Genomic DNA, 16677 nt, shown 5'->3' on the forward strand with positions numbered 1-16677 from the left:
TTTTGCTTCCAGATCTGAAATAGGAGGTATACCCAACTGTTTTGGGTATTCTATGAAGATGCATTTATCCGCTTTGGGTTCGAGCTTATTAGCCTGCAACTTTTTCACATAAGCATCGCAGCCCCAAACTTTTAAGAAACGACAACTTAGGTTTCTCTAAACGGTGTCGTCTCAACGGAATTGCGTGGTGCCCTATTTAAAGTGAATGCGGTTGTCTCTAATGCCTAACCCATAAACGATAGTGGTAATAGACATCATGGCATGCACCATATCCAATAGGGTGCAGTTATGATGTTCGGACACACCATCACATTGTGGTGTTCCAGGCGGTATTAATTGTGAAGCACTTTCCACAATGTCTTAATTGTGTGCCAAACTCGTAACTCAGATATCTCTATGATCATATCATAGTCATTTTATCCTCTTGTCACGACGATCTTCAACTTCACTCTGAAATTACTTGAACCTTTCAATAATTCAAACTTGTGTTTCATCAAGTAAATACACTCAGCATCTACTCAAATCATCTGTGAAGTAAGAACATAACGATATCCACTGCATGCCTCAGCACTCATTGGACTGCATACATCAAAATGTATTACTTCCAAGAAGTTGCTCTCTTGTTCCATCTTACTGAAAACGAGACCTTTCAGTCATCTTGCCCATGTGGTATGATTTGCATGTCTCAAGTGATTCAAAATCAAGTGAGTCCAAACGATCCATCTGCATGGAGTTTCTTCATGCATATATACCAATGGACATGGTTCGCATGTCTCAATCTTTTCAAAAATGAGTGAGTCCAAAGATCCATCTACATGGAGCTTCTTCATGCGTTCTATACCAATATGACTCAAATGGCAGTGCCAGAAGTATGTGGTACTATCATTACTATTTTTGGCACGAACATGTGTATCACTGCGATCGAGATTCATTTTAGGTGCAAGACCATTGAAGGTAGTATTCAAATAAACAGAGTAACCATTATTCTCCTTAAATGAATAACCGTATTGCGATAAACATAATCCAATCATGTTTATGCTCAACCAAATAACAGTTATTTAGGTTTAACACCAATCTCGATGGTAGAGGGAGCATGCGATGCTTGATCACATCAACCTTGGAAACACTTCCAACACATATCGTCATCTCACCTTTAGCTAGTCTCCGTTTATTCCGCAGCTTTTATTTTGAGTTACTAACACTTAGCAACCGAACCGGTATCTAATACCCTGGTGCTGCTAGGAGTACTAGTAAAGTACACATTCATATAATGTATATCCAATATACTTCTGTCGACCTTGCCTGCCTTCTCATCTACCAAGTATCTAGGGTAGTTCTGCTTCAGTGACCGTTCCCCTCATTACAGAAGCACTTAGTCTCGGGTTTGGGTTCAACCTTGGGATTCTTCACTAGAGCAGCAAATGATTTGCTGTTTCATGAAGTATCCCTTTTGCCCTTGCCCTTCTAGAAACTAGTGGTTTTACTAACCATCAACAATTGATGCTCCTATTTGATTTCTACTTTCGCGGTGTCAAACATTGCGAATAGCTCAAGGATCATCTATCTATCCCTGATATGTTATAGTTCATCACGAAGCTCTAATAGCTTGGTGGCAGTGACTATGGAGAACCATCACTATCTCATCTGGAAGATTAACTCCCACTCGATTTAAGCGATTGTGGTACTCAGACAATCTGAGCACATGCTCAACGATTGAGCTTTTCTCCCTTAGTCTGCAGGCTTAAGAAACTTGTCAGAGGTCTCATACCTCTTGACATGGGCACTAGTCTAAAATCCCAATTTCAGTCTTCGGAACATCTCATATGTTCTGCGACGTTTAAAAAACGTCTTTGGTGCCACAATTCTAAACCGTTAGCATTACGCACTGAACTATCACGTAGTCATCAAAACGTGTATGTCAGATGTTTCGCAACATCTACAGACGACGCTGAGGCTCAGCACACCGAGCGGTGCATTAAGGACATAAGCCTTCTGTGCAGCAATGAGGACAATCCTCAGTTTACGGACCCAGTCCGCATAATTGCTACTATCAACTTTCAACTAAATTTTCTCTAGGAACATATCTTAAACAGTAGAACTAAAGCGTAAGCAATGACATAATTTGCAAAGACCTTTTGACTATGTTCATGAATTAAGTTCATCTGATTATTTAATGAACTCCCACTCAGATAGACATCCCTCTAGTCATCTAAGTGATACATGATCCGAGTCAAACTAGGCCGTGTCCGATCATCACGTGAGACGGACTAGTCATCATCGGTGAACATCTCCATGTTGATCGTATCTACTATACGACTCATGTTCGACCTTTCGGTCTCTTGTGTTCCGAGGCCATGTCTGTACACGCTAGGCTCGTCAAGTCAACCTAAGTGTTTCGCATGTGTTCCGAGGCCATGTCTGTACATGCTAGGCTCGTCAACACCCGTTGTATTCGAACGTTAGAATCTATCACACCCGATCATCACGTGGTGCTTCGAAACAACGAACCTTCGCAACGGTGCACAGTTAGGGGGAACACGTCTCTTGAAATTTTAGTGAGGGATCATCTTATTTATGCTACCGTCGTTCTAAGCAAATAAGATGTAAACATGACAAACATCACATGCAAATCATAAAGTGACATGATATGGCCAATATCATCTTGCGCCTTTTGATCTCCATCTTCGAGGCGCGGCATGATCACCTTCGTCACCGGCATGACACCATGATCTCCATCATCATGATCTCCATCATCGTGTCTTCATGAAGTTGTCTCGCCAACTATTACTTCTACTACTATGGCTAACGGTTAGCAATAAAGTAAAGTAATTACATGGTGTTTTCATTGACACGCAGGTCATACAATAAATTAAGACAACTCCTATGGCTCCTGCCGGTTGTCATACTCATCGACATGCAAGTCGTGATTCCTATTACAAGAACATGATCAATCTCATACATCACATATATCATTCATCACATCCTTTTGGCCATATCACATCACATAGCATACCCAGCAAAAACAAGTTAGACGTCCTCTAATTGTTGTTGCATGTTTTACGTGGCTGCTATGGGTTTCTAGCAAGAACGTTTCTTACCTACGCAAAAGCCACAACGTGATATGCCAATTTCTATTTACCCTTCATAAGGACCCTTTTCATCGAATCCGATCCGACTAAAGTGGGAGAGACAGACACCCGCTAGCCACCTTATGCAACTAGTGCATGTCAGTCGGTGGAACCTGTCTCACGTAAGTGTACGTGTAAGGTCGGTCCGGGCCGCTTCATCCCACGATGCCGCTGAATCAAGATAAGACTATTAACGGCAAGTAAATTGACAAAATCGACGCCCACAACTACTTTGTGTTCTACTCGTGCATAGAAACTACGCATAGACCTAGCTCATGATGCCACTTTGGGGAACGTAGCAGAAATTCAAAATTTTCTACGCATCACCAAGATCAATCTATGGAGTAATCTAGCAACGAGGGGAAGGGGAGTGCATCTACATACCCTTGTAGATCGTGATGCGGAAGCGTTGCAAGAACGCGGATGAAGGAGTCGTACTCGTAGCGATTCAGATCGCGGTTGATTCCGATCTAAGCGCCGAACCACGGCGCCTCCGCGTTCAACACACGTGCAGCCCGGTGACGTCTCCCACGCCTTGATCCAGCAAGGAGAGAGGGAGAGGTTGGGGAAGACTCCATCCAGCAGCAGCACAACGGCGTGGTGGTGATGGAGGAGCATGGCAATCCCGCAGGGCTTCGCCAAGCACCGCGGGAGATGAGGAGGACATGGAAGAGGGAGAGGGCTGCGCCAGAACTTCGGTGCGGCAGCCCTCCCACCCCCACATATATATAGGGGCAAGGGAGAGGGGGGCCGGCCCCCTCAGATCCAATCTGAGGAGGGGGTGGCGGCCAGGGGGGTTGCCTTGCCCCCCAAGGCAAGGGGGCGCCTCCCCTTAGGGTTCCCCCAAAGCCCCAGGCGCATGGGCCCTGGGAGGGAAGGCGCCCAGCCCACTAAGGGGCTGGTCCCTCTCCACATACAGCCCATAGGGCCCTTCGGGGCTGGTGGCCCCTCCCGGTGGACCCCCGGAACCCTCCGGTGGTGCCGGTACATTACCGGTGACGCCCGAAACTCTTCCGGTGGCCAAAACGGGACTTCCCATATATAAATCTTTACCTCCGGACCATTCCGGAACTCCTCGTGACGTCCGGGATCTCATCCGGGACTCCGAACAACATTCGGTAACCACGTATATCTATTCCCTATAACCCTAGCGTCATCGAACCTTAAGTGTGTATACCCTACGGGTTCGGGAACCATGCAGACATGACCGAGACGTTCTCCGGCCAATAACCAACAGCGGGATCTGGATACCCATGTTGGCTCCCACATGTTCCACGATGATCTCATCGGATGAACCACGATGTCGGGGATTCAATCAATCCCGTATACAATTCCCTTTGTCTACCGGTATGGTACTTGCCCGAGATTCGATCGTCGGTATCCCGATACCTTGTTCAATCTCGTTACCGGCAAGTCTCTTTACTCGTTCCGTAACACATCATCCCGTGATCAACTCCTTGGTCACATTGTGCACATTATGACGATGTCCTACTGAGTGGGCCCAGAGATACCTCTCCGTTTACACGGAGTGACAAATCCCAGTCTCGATTCATGCCAACCCAACAGACACTTTCGGAGATACCTGTAGTGCACCTTTATGGCCACCCAGTTATGTTGTGACGTTTGGTACACCCAAAGCATTTCTACGATATCCGGGAGTTGCACAATCTCATGGTCTAAGGAAATGATACTTGACACTAGAAAAGCTCTTAGCAAACGAACTACACGATCTTGTGCTAGGCTTAGGATTGGGTCTTGTCCATCACATCATTCTCCTAATGATGTGATCCCGTTATCAACGACATCCAATGTCCATGGTCAGGAAACCGTAACCATCTATTGATAAACGAGCTAGTCAACTAGAGGCTTACTAGGGACATGGTGTTGTCTATGTATCCACACATGTATCTGAGTTTCCTATGAATACAATTTTAGCATGGATAATAAATGATTATCATGAACAAGGAAATATAATAATAACCATTTTATTATTGCCTCTAGGGCATATTTCCAACAATGTAAACCGACAGTACAAATTCAATATCACAGTGGTTATATGTGAGATATTATGACCCGCCCTGCGGTAAACCGCCAAAGGATCTTGTGATCTACTTGTGTGCAGGATAAGACTACATTTGGGTGGTTACCCGCCCTGGCTTTTAACGTTAAGTCGCTAGGGCATATGTTGTTTAAACTCTGTGCAGGATTTACAGAGCTATGACTTACATAAATGATTAAGTTCAAGCCCATCATCAAAGACTGAAATTGGTGTCTCAAAAGGGTTATCAATTCTTGATTTTCTCAAAGGCTATAAGCCACCGGGTTATAAAAATTCCGGCTTACAATGGAGGCGTATTAAATCGCCATCGGCCAAGAGCTGCCGGGTATTTAAACTCCGGGTTGACTTATCAACAGATGAGGTATTCAAAGTCGCTTTGGCGCAATGGCTATTATTTTATCAATGGATATGATTTATTCTACAATGGAAAGAATAGTCCCGAGTTGCTGCAGGCTTACGACCCGGCACTTGGGGGCTACATTATTTAAATTGAGATCACATCAAATATGCAAGTCCCATATCACTGCCAGCATGCACCATGGCACTTGGGGGCTAATGTAAAGACATTTTTTGCTCAACTTATTGAAGACCCGACTCATCACATTCTAAATGAGCCGGCCCTTGGGGCTACCAATTGCTCCTGTCAAAAATTCAAGGTACACAAGCCTTAATCCATTATATTGAAAGATCCACTACTCAGTTGGTAGAGTACAAAGCTCTTAACCTTGTGGACGTGGGTTCAAACCCCATGGTGGAGATTACATCATATGATGTTATTATCAATGAATAATATACAAAGTCCCGGCTCGGTAATATCTTACTGACCCGGCCCTTGGGGGCTACACGTTGCTGGTCAAGTTTACATGATCATATTTACAAAGTCCCTGCTCATTATTGCATAATGACCCGGCCCTTGGGGGCTATACTGGTTCAAGTTTTTATGAGCATAAGGCAATTACAAGTCCCAGGTTGCTGCAAGCATGACAACCCGGCACTTGGGGGCTACATATATGGAATATTCAGTTTATAACTAATGATTAAGATGAATAACCCGGATTTCTTCAAGGTTGCATCACTAATATTGAATCAAGTCTTAAGTTATCACTATGTTCTCCTCTTAAGACTTGGGGGCTACAGGTGATATGCATATAGGGGAGAAAAAATCTTCAAATTCTCAGTTTGGAGCAGACCAAATTGACCCGGTGTTTGCAACAAGCATGACCCGGTGTCACCAATAATAATGACCCGGCGTCGGCAACAGTTATGACCCGGTGTTATCAATATTTACAAGACGGTAATTTTGGCAATTATAACTAGCCAGCCTCTACATCTTTAAACTGGCGGATCACCAGATGAATCTTGAGTCTAAGATGTTTATTAAGCCGGAGTTTTGGAAACCGACTCAAATGGATTATTTCGTATAATATTTCTTTATAAGAGCCAATGTCAGCAAATGGATTATGAAGCTGGCCTATTGACCCGGATATTCCAGGAGAAAATGTCAAGGACTTAAGGTTGATCAGGTGCCGGCTTACAAGAATATTTAACCCGGAGCACAACCTGTCAAATTTGTTCTTCAGTTATTTTGCAGGATCAGTTTAACATGGATAAATCCAAATTAAACTGGGGGCTAATGTCGGGGATATACCCCGCGGTATGACCCGGCCGGAAGTATGACCCGGCCGGACTTGGCATTTCACCGATGACCCGGCCGGACTCATGGGTCTGGCGGCTCATTGGTCAAACAACTCATGGACCAGACGACTCACTGGAGACCCGGCGGGCGGATCAGACGGACGCCACGGACCAAGGCCCAGCAGGCTGGCTTATACTCCGGTGGGCCAGCTTAAGATGAAAGGTGTGAGGATTATTTCCTTTACAAGGAAGCAAGACCCGGTCTTGTATTCAACTTATAAAGAAAGATAGACTAGTCCTAATCCTACTAGGACTCCGCATGTAACCCGCCCCTCTAACTTATATAAGGAGGGGCAGGGCACCTCAAGAGGGACAAGTAACAAGAAACAATCTCTAGGGCTAGACACCGAGAGCCGGTTCCCGGCGACTCTCCCGTGATCATAATGACACCTAGCCTCAAACAGCATGTAGGGTTGTTACCGGATGATGTTTCCCGGGGCCCAAAGCTGTCTAAATCCTTGTCTTGTGTTGCGTCTCTCGATTCCGCTCAACCCCTCTCAAGCTACCACATAGATGCGTTGGCCTCGCGACTAAGTCCTGACACTAAGGACATCTGCCGTGACAATTCCACGACACCGTCCATGTTGACGACATTTTGGTAGGCGCGGCATCACGGGCGGCACCTGTCTTCTCCCACTTGTTTTCCATGACTTGGCGGTTGTCCTTTAGCATGGTGGCTTTTTCATTCTCCACGACAACATCGTCCTCTTCATTGTCCAACCAATTGATTGGTTGGAGCTTGAGCCATCATTCCTCTTCTTGCCGGACTTGAGGTCGACCACAACTTGGTTCCACTTTGGCTTGCCATTTAATATGACCCAACAATGGCTAAAAACAAATGGCTTCTTCTCCACCTTGTGATACAAAGTGGCCGCCACCGCCGTCTAGCAAACAACATATGTATGAACACGAGAATGAAAACACAAGAAGCATACGCAATGGACGACAAGATGAGGCAATCGAGCTTACCTGAGTTGCGACTCCCATCCCACTTTGAGGGCGTTTGGTCACTTGTGAGTAGTAGCCGACGTACTTGTTCACTTTCCCTTGAATGACCCCCAACGATGTTGGAGAGATGTCACATTGCGAGTGGTCACGATTGGATGCGGCTCCACATACTCCTTTTGCTCGTGATACTTCTTCCAAATCTTCGTCCAATAGGTGTTCCCCTTTTACTCGGTGCCGCATATTGGATCCATCGTTGTGGCCAACCAAGCTTTGACCAACAAGATGTCCTCAAATCTTGAGAATGCCGGACCTCTTGCCTTCGGCGTCTTGGTCTTCTTCTTCTTCTTTCTCGGATTGGGATCGGATGTTGTCCCAACTTCAAATGCGGTGGTGGCCTCCAATTCATACTCCATTTTGGTCAGATCTTCATTGCATTGATCATGTTCGACAAAAACGCCTCCGACATGATTATAGTTTACAAGCATTGGTCATGAGCGAAATGAACTAGTGGTCTATGCTAAAATCTGATCAGACAAGAGCAAAGAAAACACACTGAGTCTTGTTCGGTCATTCCGTCGAACATGTCGAGGGCAGCCTGGGCACTGCCGGAGCCCGTGCTCATCCGCGCCCGAACGAGCTGCGGTGAGTCACACACATCGACCGCCGGCATCTGCGTGGTCGCAAGCTCTCCGGAATGGCCCAGCCGGCGGTCGGATCATCGTCTGTCCCAACGGGGTCGGACATAGTAATCCCCATAGGCGTTCGGAGGGAAGGGGTGCGGGGATCCGGGCGCGGCGGAGGAGACAACTGCTCCACCACGTATGAACCTCCCTGCGACACCGCTGCCTCCCTCTCTCACTGGCTGCGTCGCCGCAACTTGCGGGCGACGTTCTCCGCCTTCCAAGTCGTCGTAGACGAAATCACGCCGCTGACGGACGAGGCGGACTGCGTCTCCATCGCGGCGGTGTGGGTCGGGCTGGACGACATCTCCGACGGTGGATCGAGACCGGCGAGGGTCCGGGCGCAGGAATGGTTGGAGCGCGGCGGGAGGAGGAGGAAGGGTTTGATGGATTTGGTGCAATTTAGGGTGGGGTCGGGCTATCGGGTCCGACGTGGCGGGCGTGCCCGGGTGCCCCCATATCCGCCCCATATTTGGGCTGGATATGGGGGGTGCCGGTTAGCCCGGGCGTTTGAGAGCCGTTTGAGAGGCCCGTCTAGGTCAGAAAATTGTGACCGGGCAGTGACCGGTCGGCCCGCCCGGGCGTATGAACGGGTTTGAGAGGCCTGTTTGTAGATGCTCTAAGTGATTAGTAATTAGCTTGAATCAATTAGAGAAGTACCAACAGATGGGAGAAACATTCTGCGCAAAGCGTTTGTAAGAGTATCTTTAATATCCTGACTGATGAATAGATTAAAAATTTCTATTGAAAAAAGGTATCTCTAATATCCATCAAAACAGAAAACCTAAATGTCTACAAGACACATCTAGATATGTCCACGAACAACGGATGAGGGTGGCCATCCAACGCTATACAGTAAATTTCGTTCTTTTTTATCATGTATTCGAAATACTTAAAATAAGTAAGATAACCTTCGTCATAGTAATGCGGAGCAAATATTCCAAAGCAACAATAATTCAAACATGGAGTTTTGCAATAAAATACTTAATATTTGAATTTGACTTATTTGAACATATTGTTTAGTCCCTCCCTCGAATCGCCCACAAATGCTCAATCAGATCATTCCGAAGTTGCTCATGAGTTTCTCGATTATGAATCTTGATGCATTTGGATAAATTTCTCGAACGTCGCTGAATTCTACTCAGGAAGTTCGATAGGATCACCCATTTGCTAAAATTTCAAACCGTGGCATACTCCTCGCCCTCATCCTCCACAATCATGTTGTGCATGATCACACACGCCATCATCACCTCACACAATGTCTCTGGGTCGCATGTTTTCTACGTCCCCGAACAACTGCAAAACAGGTTTGGAGCACTCTAAATGCCCTCTCGACATCTTTTCTCGCTCCTTCTTCTCCATTGCTAGTGCATGGAATTCAGGGATTCGGCCATACCTGGCCACCTTCTTGCTTCCGACAGTGCCATGAGTCGTGCGGTGTCTTGGTTCTTACAAGTACTCCGCTCCAAACACCTTGACCACCGCAGTAGAAAACCACCGTGGCTTCAGGACATGTGGTTTCGGACATCCAGAGGTACTTGTTCGACGAATCGATGGTCGTGCCTTAGGCAAGCATCCTCAAGGCAGCTATTACCTTCCGGTAACCAGAGAATCCATTTTTTCCAACGACATCCTTCTTCAGGATAAAATAGTCATTGTATGCCGAGCACCGTTGTAGAGGCGATTGAACACGGTTCGGCTCATCCGGAACCAACAACAGAAAAAGGACTCGAATTGCACATCGGGGACAAAGTAGTCAGCCATCAACATCATATGCCGATGCGCCATCTTTCAATTCAACACTCAATGCCCCTTAATTGATCCCTTGAAATTGAGAACATGCCACTCCACACGTTGGGCATCATAGGGAACTGAGTGCTTCATCATCGTTTCATCCTCATATTCGTCCTCATCTGACGATGATGAATCCATGAACTTGGCATAGAAGTATTCCGAGGCCGAATTTATAGTGTTTGCTTCAAAGTAAACAACAAAAAAGTCAATAAATTGGCTATGGCATTTGGCAGTGTCGAGTGAGGTTTTCAACATGGTCGGAAATGTGCAAGTGCAGAGGTACCTGCGCGACGGCCGGACCAAGGGTGGAAGGGAGGTGTAGGCAAGTCGGCTTGCACCCAGGTGGAGAGGCGGAGGTCCAGTAAGGCCTGGGTGGCGGAAGGGTAGTACAGCGGCGACGACTGTCTCGGATCACGCCGGTATACAACAAGGACGGAGGAACGGGGTGAGAAAAGCGGGACTCCGGGTGAGTTTTTTGTGTGGGTGGGGGTGTCGGAGTCCGACGTGGCGGCTATCCGGACGCCCGCAAACCTTCTCAAGATTTGTTTCTAGCGTTCAAATTTGCTTCTAGTTTGCAAAAATTCAAACATACGAACGGGTGTTGAAGGGCTTAAAGTGTCCGGACATTTATGGGTGGTTCAATGCACGTGGTTGGATGCCCTGGTCTGTACCACTCCCAGGATCCAAGTAGCACTTGGCAGTGGGAAAGTCGCCTTCTGAATTCTTCAGGGAGAGGGGGAGCGCTCGCAGGCAGGACCGGGTCCCCTACTACTCTTCGCTTTCAACGCCAGTGCACCAACCGTATGAATTCACTCGTTGCTCTAACGCGCCCGTCAACGTGGGTTTGGAAGCAGCGATCCGCGCTCCGGCTCCGGCCCATTCCTTTCCTAAACGTGTGGCGTGGCCTCCTCTTAATTGGCATCGTCGAGAATTGTCATCCTCACATCTCTTCTCCCCGCTGGCTGCTTCCTCGCTCGCTGTCACGGGAGCTGGAGGGAGACTTTTCTGCTGCTTCGCTTCCTCGCTCGGTCGTCCGGCACCTACTGGTTGCTTGCTTGCTTTGGGATCCGCGTTGGAGAACAGAAAATCAAATACCCCGAGCGATTTTATCTTTGCTCTGCCGGTGGGAGATCGGGCCGTAGAGACGAGGAATCCGATACTGAGAATTTGGCTGGCATCGATCGAGGTAAACCCACTATCAGTTCTTGGTCCTGCCCATGAATTCTCGCCCTGTTCTTGCCGACTAGGGTATGTTGGATAACAGAGGACGCGATCATGTAGAATTCTCGATGCATATGGTCTCTCCAACCCTAGCTGCCCACTGATTCCACATGCCAGATGCTTTGCAGTGGTGGAGGACTAATTTGAGAGACGAATCCCCAATCCAACACGGAGGAGGGCATTGCTATTTGTTAACCCAACTCGTTTCCTGCAGCTACTGAGAAGAGGAGGCCGGAGACGACGGGGGCCATGGAGAGCGAGCAGGTGAAGCGGCGGTTCGGGCGGTGCCCCTACTGCCGCGCCATGATCTACCAGGACCCGCAGGCCGTCATCTACTACTGCAGCAAGTGCCGCACGCCCATCCGAGGCAAGAACCCGGAGCCCACGGACGACACCGAGTACTCGCTCGCGCAGCTCGAGATCCTCTCCTTCGACACCATGTCCACCTACTCCGACGAGACGGATCCGCCCAATGGCGGAGACCTGGAGCCCAGCAGCCGGGACAACGGGGTCGCGTCCTCCTCGTCCGCGTACCGGCCCTACAGCGCGATCAGGACCGGTCCAAGGAGCGGCGATCTGGGCCGGCACGACGAAGCGGATCAGGTTCGGCGAAGCGGGTCGCCGCTGCACAGTCGCGTGAGCGAGCTCCGGCCGGCGTCGCGGAGGACCAGGCGGCCGGCGAGTGCTGACCTCGACGCGCCCAAGGACGGGGGCGGGGAGTTCGACGTGCCGCGGACGAGGTCGGCCTCGTCCTACGGCCGCCGGGCGTCGCCGCTGAGCTCGCAGGAACTGGACGCCGCGATGGCCTTGGCGGGGGATGGACCGGCCGCTGGTGTGGCTGCGAGATCGCCGCTGGCTGACCCGGGGTTCCAGCAGAACCTCCTGCACGCTCTCGAGAACCTCCGGAAGCTCATCGTCGCCGTCGAGGAGCCGCTCAGGCTCGACGCGCCCCGGCTCGCTCCCGGCGTGCCTCCCAAGAGCGCGTCTGGCAGCAACAGCGCCCCTCAGAAAGTCACGCGGCGCGACTCCCGCATCCTGCGCCGCCTCGAGTCGCAGCTCGCCCAGGCATTGCCGGTCACCGACAGCGGCCGGCGCATCGGCAAGCCCACCACCTCCTCGTCATTGTCTTCGTGGATGTCGGCGTCGGCGTCGGCATTGGCACCGGTGTCGGCACCGGCATCGGCATCGAGCAGCCGGCGCGGTGCGTCGGCGAGGCACCTAATCTGCCGCCCGGTGATGGGCGGCACGCCGTTCGTCCTCTGCGACAAGTGCGAGGAGATACTGCTGCTACCGGCCGGCCTATCTGTAGACAAATTCGCCAGGCTGCAGTGCGGCGGCTGCGACGAAATGCTCGAGGTGACGCTGCCGGCGAGGGGCGGCGGCTCGACGACGGACCGGCCGAGGAAGATATTCTCCGCGCCGCAGCCAGCTGGTTTTGGCGCCGACGACGCGGAGGAGCAGAACACGCGTGCAACTGCGAGGAGCCGTTTGAGCGGCGAGCAGCTACGGCAGGGCCCCGACCATGGGCTACTCCACCACGTGCTCGGCTACAGCTCGGTGAGCTCGGTTCTCCGGAGCCGTCGGTACGACGACGAGGACAGCTGAGCAAACATTTGCCTTCCGCTTCTCCTGGCGCGTAAAGATGCAATTGAATTGTGGATATTTACAACCATTCTTCATTTTTTTGTTATTGTGTAAGAGATCTGATTCTTTTGGGCGATGAGAAGGATGAGTAGTTTTTCTCTCTTCTTTTTTGGAAGCTAGGATGAATAGTTATTTGATTCATCAAAATACTGCTATTTTAGTGTACATACTACTAAATCAAACTTGAAAAGTTATATGAGATTTGTTTCTATACACGGTGTGGAGATTACAAATTATCCCCTTTTAGGTACTCCCTCTACAAACAAATGCAGAACGTTTTAGAGCAATAAGGGCTAATTCTTTTGGGCGGCTTTAAAAAATAAGTTGTCTCTCTTCAGCTTAAAAAATAGGGAAGTGCTACGTGTCGGCCGGCGGATCTTTAAGCGGATCTTTTTAAAGATCCACCGTCTCGCGAGCCGTCCGATATAAGATGCTCAACATACTATCCCATTTCGCAACAAGAGTGTTGTTCCAGAAACAACAGTGACTATTGCAACAAAGAGCTTTGTTTCAGGAACATCAGTGACGATTGCAAAAAGAGCTTTATTTCAGAAACATTGATGACGTTGTCAAAAGCATCTCTGTGTATGGTTCCTCTTTGCAACAAGAGCATTGTTTCAGAAACACAGCTTACTATCGCAACAAGAGCTTTGTTAAGAAAACATGCTCTGCTGAAGGAGCACCGTGAGCCGCTGCCGTTGCAGGTCCTTGCTATGACGCTCGCCGTCAACCCCATCGGACCTTGCCGAGACGAGCCCCCGCCGCTCCCGGGCGTCCCCACCTCCGACCCGCGGCTCATCCTCATCGAATCCGACAAGATCCGTCTGGAATCCTCGCCATCGTCGCCTTCCTAGCCGCATGTGTCGCCACCCCTCGCGGCTCCCGGACGTCCCTGCCTCCTGCCCGCGCCCCATCCTCGTCGGATCCGATGAGATTCCCCGCCTCCATAGCCCTCCAGCCGCAAGTCACCGCCGCTGCAAAAAAGGGCCAGGGAGTTGCAAATTCTCCTTTCCGAAACAACTGCTCAGTTGCAGAAACGGTGTGTACACAGAGGTGGGAGTGGGGTTGCTCTCGGCCGTCTGATCAACTGACGATCTGACGGACGGACCGCACGATCCGCTGGTTGAAGGTAAGCTTTTCCCTAAAAAATAAGCCGTCCTCTAAATTCGTTGAGACTTCTAAATTAGTTATCCATAACTAGTTTAGAAGCCTCAATGAATAAGAGACACAGCTGGGAGGAGGCGGCTTATTTCTTAAGTTGCCCGAAGAACTGGCCCTACATAATACCCCCTCTGTAAAGAAATATAAAAGCGTTTGACTGCTTTTGTAACTAAATATATAACAGTCTACTACCTTTTAACTAAATATAAGACATCTTTGGCTCTGGGGTGCAAATGCTCCTAATGAATAATAAATTCAAAATAAATAGCAAATAAAATTTTAAAATTCTGATCTTTTTTAGATGTTCTTGCTAGGTAACAAGCGTGCTTGACAATTTTCATGCGAAACGGGATGACGGTGCTTCGTCGGTGAAAAAGACAAAATAAGTGTAACATTTGAAGGTAACATTTGTCGTTCGACTTTGTTTTTTTCACTTATCAAAATACTTAAGCTTTCCTCCAAAAAACTTGCAGGTAGCATTTTGGTGTGACAACGGACACATTTATTTTTTAAAAAATTTGACATTTGCAAAAAACATTTTTGACAGGCAGGAGTGTTGGGGAACGTAGTAATTTCAAATTTTTTCCTACGAACACGCAAGATCATGGTGATGCATAGCAACGAGAGGGGAGAGTGTTGTCCACGTACCCTCGTAGACCGAAAGCGGAAGCGTTAGCACAACACGGTTGATGTAGTCATACGTCTTCACGATCCGACCGATCAAGTACCGAACGCACAACACCTCCGAGTTCAGCACACGTTCAGCCCGATGACGTCCCTCGAACTCCGATCCAGCCGAGTGTTGAGGGAGAGTTTCGTCAGCACGACGGCGTGGTGACGATGATGATGTTCTACCGACGCAGGGCTTCGCCTAAGCACCGCTACAGTATTATCGAGGTGGACTATGGTGGAGGGGGGCACCGCACACGGCTAAAATATCAAATCAATTGTTGTGTCTCTGGGGTGCCCCATGCCCCCGTATATAAAGGAGCAGGGGGGGAGAGGCGGCCGACCAGGAGGAGGCGCGCCAGGAGTGTGGGGAGTCCTACTAGGTCTCCCAAGTCCTAGTAGGATTCCCCTTTCCTTTCCGGAGTAGGAGAGAAGGAAAGAGGGGGAGAGGGAGAAGGAAAAGGGGGCTGCACCCCTTGTCCAATTCGAACCAGAGGGGGGGGCGCGCGCCTCCTTCCTTTTGGCCTCTCTCCTCTATTCCCGTATGGCCCAATAAGGCCCAATACTTCTCCCGGTGAATTCCCGTAACTCCCCGGTACTCCAAAAAATACCCGAATCACTCGGAACCTTTCTGATGTCCGAATATAGTCGTCCAATATATCAATCTTTACGTCTCGACCATTTCGAGACTCCTCGTCATGTCCCCGATCTCATCCGGGACTCCGAACAACCTTCGGTACATCAAATCACATAACTCAAAATACAAATCGTCATCGAACTTTAAGCGTGCGGACCCTACGGGTTCGAGAACTATGTAGACATGCCCGAGACACGTCTCCGGTCAATAACCAATAGCGGAACCTGGATGCTTATATTGGCTCCTACATACTCTACGAAGATCTTTATCGGTCAAACCGCATAACAACATACGTTGTTCCCTTTGTCATCGGTATGTTACTTGCCCGAGATTCGATCGTCGGTATCTCAATACCTAGTTCAATCTCGTTACCAGAAAGTCTATTTACTCGTTCCGTAATACATCATCTCGCAACTAACTTCATTAGTTACAATGCTTGCAAGGCTTATAGTGATGTGCATTACCGAGTGGGCCCAGAGATACCTCTCCGATAATCGGAGTGACAAATCCTAATCTCGAAATACGCCAACCCAACAAGTACCTTCGGAGACACCTGTAGAGCACCTTTATAATCACCCAGTTACGTTGTGACGTTTGGTAGCACACAAAGTGTTCCTCCGGTAAACGGGAGTTGCATAATCTCATAGTCATAGGAACATGTATAAGTCATGAAGAAAGCAATAGCAGCATACTAAACGATCAAGTGCTAAGCTAACGGAATGGGTCAAGTCAATCACATCATTCTCCTAATGATGTGATCCCGTTAATCAAATGACAACTCATGTCTATGGCTAGGAAACTTAACCATCTTTGATTCAATGGGCTAGTCAAGTAGAGGCATACTAGTGACACTCTTTTTGTCTATGTATTCCCACATGTATCAAGTTTCCGGTTAATACAATTCTAGCATGAATAATAAATGACATAAGGAAATAAATAATAACTTCATTATTGCCTCTAGGGCATATTTCCTTGAGTCTCCCACTTGCACTAGAGTCAATAATCTAGTTCACATCGCCATGTGATTTAACACCAATAGTT

The 16677-nt window shown here is 48.6% G+C and overlaps 1 protein-coding gene across 1 annotated transcript; it reads left to right on the forward strand.

Annotated features, from left to right (window-relative positions):
* Window positions 1-11160: 11160 nt before the first annotated feature.
* On the forward strand, window positions 11161-13368 carry LOC123079570 (uncharacterized). Its single transcript, XM_044502364.1, has 2 exons — window positions 11161-11490; window positions 11740-13368. Exon 2 carries the CDS (start codon window positions 11775-11777, stop codon window positions 13128-13130), a length of 1356 nt encoding a protein of 451 aa, XP_044358299.1. The 5' UTR covers window positions 11161-11490; window positions 11740-11774; the 3' UTR covers window positions 13131-13368.
* Window positions 13369-16677: the final 3309 nt, after the last annotated feature.

This window comes from Triticum aestivum, chromosome 3D, assembly GCF_018294505.1.
Source record: "Triticum aestivum cultivar Chinese Spring chromosome 3D, IWGSC CS RefSeq v2.1, whole genome shotgun sequence".
Lineage (NCBI taxonomy): Eukaryota > Viridiplantae > Streptophyta > Magnoliopsida > Poales > Poaceae > Triticum > Triticum aestivum.